This window comes from Stigmatopora argus, chromosome 3 (genome assembly GCF_051989625.1).
Source record: "Stigmatopora argus isolate UIUO_Sarg chromosome 3, RoL_Sarg_1.0, whole genome shotgun sequence".
Taxonomy (NCBI): Eukaryota; Metazoa; Chordata; class Actinopteri; order Syngnathiformes; family Syngnathidae; genus Stigmatopora; species Stigmatopora argus.
The window spans coordinates 5,456,385-5,462,764 of record NC_135389.1 but is presented as its reverse complement, the minus strand read 5'-3'; the positions used below and the strand labels follow the sequence as shown (position 1 = coordinate 5,462,764).

Here is a 6,380-nt window from a genome sequence, read left to right as displayed (position 1 = left end):
ACCTATGACTCGCGAGACATACCATATTTATTTGAGTATAACGCACAAAAAAACTTTCCCAAAAAACTGAAGCAAAGTTCAGGTGCGCGTTATACATGAGGTCTTCGCTTTTATTTCCAAATTCCGGTGAAAAACTGCCCTCCGCTGGTGAAAACGTCCCCTGTGCAGCCGTTATAAGGTACTCGGACGTTTCGTCGAAAGACGTTTGGTCCCCGGACGTTTGGTCGACCGGACGTTTGGTCGACCGGACGTTTGGTCGACCGGACGTTTGGTAGAACGGGCGTTTGGTAGAACGGACGTTTGGTCGCCGGGTTGTTACTGTTGAAACCAGCTCTCAAAATTATAATCATGAGAGAGAGAGTGAGTTTAATATCTAAATATCTAATATCAAAATATCAACAGTAAACTGTCATAATTTGACAGCGAGCGAACCCGGCGACCAAACGTCCGTTCTACCAAACGTCTGTTCTACCAAACGTCCGTTCTACCAAACGTCCGGTCGACCAAACGTCCGGGGACCAAACATCTTTCGACGAAACGTCCGGTCACACCGTTATAACGGGAGACGTAAAACCAGTCCTTGTACACCAGACGGCGCGCGAGAGCCCGTTCTACCAGGGCCCAAAGAAGGTAATTTCAAACCCTTTCCAAATAGCCTTCGGCAAGTTTATAGGGGAAAGTAAAATAAATAAAAAACGTTTTGCTCCAGAGAAACATTGGCAGGGCAGCCGCTCACTCGAGTCCGCCCAGGGAGCGCTATCCTCGGATAGGCTTCGCGGCTCGCCCCGCCGACATTCGCCACACAAAATAACTCAAGAAGAATGGAATCAATTGTTTGTTGAATCTGATGATGATTAAATATTATGATGATGAATTAGACTTTAAGGATTTAAAATTGTAAATCCCATTTTAGAATTGTGCTCATACTGGTAGTTTGTTTTACCAGGTTTCCGTATCATATGTTGTGAATAAATGTTTTGTCATGGCGACATGTGTTCAGCATTTGCCAATTACCAGTACCGGTGCAATCCTTGGTGTGAGCCGAGAAAAAGTGAAAAATAAATTTTATACCAATTTTTAGTCACAAATTATGGGTGCACGTTATACATGGGTGGCCGTTATACTCAAATTAATACGGTATGTCTCTTTTGATGAGTGTATATAGCTCTCCGCTAACCTGTAAGCTAAAATGTGGAACCTGCTGCTACAACAACTGTCGGACACAACACTCAAACTGCCCTGTCATGAATCAGACTTTGTGACTTTTGGGGTCGTGAATGTCAAACAGATGTACAGACATTGCATAGGTCGTAAGTCGATGACTGTCTGTATACCTTTATAGTCTATATGCTCTTTATAAACACTAAATTTTTATATAGTATATGTGCAACAAAGGACCTTTACTTTATGATACACTACATAAAAGTGCTAACTTTTAAACAGCAATTTGAAGTTGAGAAGAAGAAGAAGCCCTTCTTTGCTGTGCTGAGTCGTCAAAGACGATTTACTGACAGGAGAGGCACACAGGTTCGGACAAGTGTTAGCCTAAGCAGATGACCTATATTTATTCACAATAATATAGACAAGTGATTCATAAAAGTATACAAGATGTCCCATTCACTCCGATCTATAGAATTGGAACACTATTTGAGCAAAGATCAACTGCAAATCATTGGGTGCTTTCCACAATATTTTACAGAAAAGCCAACTAGCCAACTTTAGTCTAAAGAAAAAAGTAATATACATAAGAAAATATAGCATGAAGCGACCCAAACACACACAAGGGTTTTTTTTACCCCAGTGCACAACAAGAACATACAAATCTTTGTATGTATGGAAATAGGTTAACTCACAGAGCTTCTATTTTGGTTACAACCTGTATTTATTTATACATGATTAAGGGTCATATCTGTCTGATTGACTGAGGGAATGCCTTGTCAGTAAATTGTCTGTATTGTCACTTTTGTCTTTTTAACCTTTAAGACATGTCCATTTCTGGGCAGGTATGCTGAACGTTACAATTATTGATGTTTCACATGTGGTGCATCCTTCGATCTAAACATCTCTATGTGTGACATTGCTACAGAAGAAAGAAAATCAAACATGCAAGCCATTTCACATACAGTACAGTGAGTGGGTCAGAATGGTGATCCAGTTAGGGATGTTACTGCCCACCAAGACCACCTCAAAGGAAAATGGATTTCTTCCTGGTGTTTGAAAGGAGGTTCTTTGTTTTCTGTGAGGCTTCTTTCTGTTCAAACTGTCTTGTAGTTCCTGAAGTCAAGAGATGTTCAGACAGAGGTGTAAGCTGATGACAAGCAAAGGCGTACTTGGACTTTTTAATAACTTTTGTAAAGCGAAAACCTTTGGATTTCACACACCACAGAAAAATGGGGTGACGAAAGGCCCAACCAGACGGAATGATTTAGAATCTATGCATTTTAAATGAGGTTTCAAAGTAAAATATTAACGAATAATTTCGACATGCAATTGTGTCACAAGCTCCTTTTAAGACTTGGTCTAAAATTGTGGAAAATTGGTTAGCAATGTATCGCCACAAATGACTATATAGTTTATACTGACTATATACTAATTCACAGCTCTGGTTTCAAATCCAGGTCAGTCCACCTGTGTGGAGTTTGCATGTTCTCCCCGGGACGGCGTGGGTTTTCTCCGGGTACTCCGGTTTCCTCCCACATTCCAAAAAACATGTATGCTAGGCTGATTGGACACTCTAAATTGCCCCTAGGTATGAGTGTGAGCGTGAATGATTCCTTGTCTCCTTATGCCCTACGATTAGCTGCCCACAAATTCAGGGTGTACCCCGCCTCTGGCCCGGAGTCAGCTGGGATAGGCTCCAGCACCCCCGCGACCCTAATGAGGATAAAGCGGTTCAGAAAATGAGATGAGACTATACAATTAAATTAGTTAGTTTGAAGATCCAATAAATTTCTGTTATTATCTAAGATCTACAGGGACTACTTTACATCTATCAAAGCGTCATTTCTTCAGTGTTGTTTCATTAAAATAAATAATTTAAAAATGTTGAAATGAGGAGTGTATTCATGTTTGTGAGATACTGTATATTATGACATCGTGAAGTTTGGTATCATTAAAAAAACATATCCACGTGATGTAAAGGTCAGCATACTCATTACTAGCGCCCAAGAGCATCCAACCGATGGTTAGTCAGAGCAGATCGTATTCAAATTAGACGCAGGCAGATGGATGTTAACAAGAATTCAACTTTTGCGGAAACCCAAGCCTGGAAGCCTGGGTACTCTCACTCAAATTGTCATGCAAACTTGAGAAAATGACATTCAATATTATATTCAAAGTAAAAATGTAGTGCCATTTTAACAAAAAAATCGGATTTCAGCATCATGCACTGCAGCGTGTACGTAGCCTATAATTTTGAATTCCAGGGGAAAACTAAAAGGCTAGCTATGTCCGCAACTGAAATCCTGCTGATTCAGCTATTCATGTCCAGGAACAGGACGTAATGTTTGTAGATTTTAAATCAAAATAAATATCCCGATCTCGTTCGATTCAAATTTTGTGGAATAGTGTAATCTAAAATCGACCAATTTGCGGTTTGTTAGGACACATTAAGTAATATTAAAATTTAGGACATACTATTGCTTGAAACGAAAAGAAGTGTCATTCAATAAAGATGTCTTCAGTGGGACAAGAGTATCCAATATGTTCCTTGTAATATTGCTGGAAGGCTTTCCTGTAAAACAATAGGAAATAGCATTGAGATATGTGACAGACAGAAAGATAAGAAAGACTCAAATTTAGCATCATCATTGACAGAAACAACAACAAACAGTTGTTAATCTTAAAAAAATGATTTTTTTTACATTGTTATACTTGCGTATAATATGCTGTATTCATGTTGTGTGAAAATGGATTGTGTATATTGTGTAGGCAGATTAGAATACATCTTACCCTACTGACTTGGCCAAAGGATGTAAAGTTGTGTCTGCCATCATTACGTGGCAGGCAAAACGTTGTTGGTCAGGATGTTTGGTGATGAAACCAAAGTACCTGTAGCAGAATAATTAGGATTACTTTACTAGGAGTACTCTGCACAATGTTAATTTGATGAATTACTGTTGTATACATAGTAGGATTGAAGTGTCTTGTAAAGAAAACAAATACACACATAGGCACTTGTAATACAAAGACAAAGGTAACTCCTTTATTTAACTCACTTGCTATGTTTTGGATGGCAGCCACAAAAGGATATGTTCTTCAAATGGAAGAAATTAAAACACTGTTCTCCCTGAAAAAGAGAAAACAAGTGAAAATATATTGGTTGCACTCTGTGATTAAAATGACTTTCAAAGTAATGGAATACATGCAGTCATACCTATACTTACGAATGCCTCTAGGTACGAAATTTTCAGGTTACAATTTTTTTAATATGCAAATGACTGACTCGAGATACGAAAAAGATCCATGTTACGAAATCCCCTCAAAAAGTAAATGCATTTCCTTATCCGTTATTTTATTTTGAAAATATTATTGCAGATGCATTGATTCTCACTTTAGAACAGGGGTCACCAAACTACGGCCCGCGGGCACATTTGGACCGGCCCTCTGAACAATACCAGAGACGCTATCGTATTTTTTTCCTATTTGGCCTTGAAGACTGGGACGTTTTAATCTTGTGTTTGGTTCATTGCACCCCTGCTGAGCCCACAAATCATCCCAGTGAAGCGGGCCTTCGCATTGCTTCTTTGGTGACACGCGCGGGGAGAGTGTTTCCTTTTGATGCATGCGGGCACTTCCACCGTTGCATGCGCGAGCAGAGTGTTAGCGAGACATCTGGACGATCGCAGGTGAGGGCGGGACCCTGGGACCATCGCTATTGCGATGCTATTCAAGGATATAAAAACTGTGCAACCTGAACCTGTTTGAGAACGTTATAATGGCGAAAAGGTTAGTTAAGAGAAAAATTGATTCAGAATGCAGGGTATTTAACCTGCAGTGGACAAACGATTATTCTTTTGTTCAATGCAAAGAAAAGGCTGTTTGTCTCATCTGTCAAGAGACGGTGGCAGTATTCAAAGAATACATTTTCGCCGGCACTATGAATCCCGTTACAAAGACAAGTACGATAGCGTGCAAGGCCAAATACGAGCAGACAAACTCTCAAAGCTAAAAGTTGGACTATTATCTCAGCAGACTACATTTCTACGCCAAGCTCAGCTGAACCAGGCATCCGTTCGGGCCAGCTTTCGGGTTGCTAAACTGATAGCAAGCAACGGTAAGCCTTTCACTGACGGAGAGTTTGTTAAGAAATGTATGGATGTTGTCGTGGAGGAAGTGTGTCCCGAGAAGAAAGATGCATTTAATGCCGTAAGTCTGTCGGCAGACGCGTTGAAGAAATCGGGAGTAATGTATATGCCCAGCTGCAGCAGAAGACGAAAGAATTTGACTTTTTTTCATTAGCACTGGATGAAAGCACGGACGTGCAAGACACAGCGCAACTGCTCATTTTTATTCGTGGAGTTAGCGCAAACTTTGAGATATGCGAGGATCTGGCAGCCCTCCAAAGTCTCAAAGGGACCACAACGGGAGAGGATATTTTTGACAAAGTGTGCCAAACCATGGAGAAGTTGGACCTGGACTGGTCAAAGCTGGCTAGCATCACGACTGACGGGGCTCCTAGCATGGTGGGCGAAACTTGCGGTTTAATAGGATGCATGAACCGGGAGTTGGAAAAAAGCCCCGCTACGAGTCCACTGCCTAATTCACCAGCAAGCACTGTGCTGCAAAGTGTTGACGTGGGATTCTGTAATAAAGGTTGTGGTGTCGTGCATAAACTTCATCAGGGCAAAGGGACTTAAACACAGGCAGTTCCAAGAATTCCTGTCTGAACTGGAGTCTACGCACGGAGATGTGCTGTACTACACAGAGGTCCGATGGCTGAGCCGGGTCAGAGTTTTGAGGCGTTTTTACGAGCTTCTACCCGAAATTAACGCATTTCTTCATTTAAAAGACAAAACTGTCCCAGAGCTGATCAACCCAGAATGGAAATGGCACCTCGCATTTTTAACAGACGTGACAGAAATACTTAACCGCCTTAACTTGCAGCTACAAGGCGAAGGGAAACTCATTTGCGACATGTATTCACACATAAAAGCATTTGAGGTGAAATTAGCGCTGCTTTTGGAACAAGTGAAAAAGCGCAACTTTGTCATCTTCCTGCTACCCAAAACCTGTCGACAGAGAACCCAGCGGTCCCGTTCCCAGCTGAAAAGTGCGTGGAAGCACTGGAAATGTTGAAGGCGGAGTTCGGTGTGCGATTCACTGAACTACATGTTCATGCAAAAGAAATCCGTCTTTTTCAGAACCCCTTTGTTGCCGAC

The 6,380-nt window shown here is 41.2% G+C and overlaps 1 protein-coding gene across 2 annotated transcripts in view; it reads right to left on the bottom strand.

Annotated features, from left to right (window-relative positions):
• Positions 1-285: 285 nt before the first annotated feature.
• Positions 286-6,380, bottom strand: part of LOC144071713 (uncharacterized) — a 29,070-nt gene continuing 22,975 nt past the window's right edge. For both annotated transcript variants that reach the window (XM_077597047.1, XM_077597048.1), the window contains exons 10-13: positions 4,218-4,288; positions 3,952-4,050; positions 3,637-3,733; positions 286-2,274 (exon numbers count right to left, since the gene is read on the bottom strand). In XM_077597047.1, the coding sequence (XP_077453173.1) occupies positions 3,661-3,733; positions 3,952-4,050; positions 4,218-4,288 (243 nt within the window). In that variant the 3' untranslated portion in view covers positions 286-2,274; positions 3,637-3,660. The remainder of the gene's footprint in view (positions 2,275-3,636; positions 3,734-3,951; positions 4,051-4,217; positions 4,289-6,380) is intronic.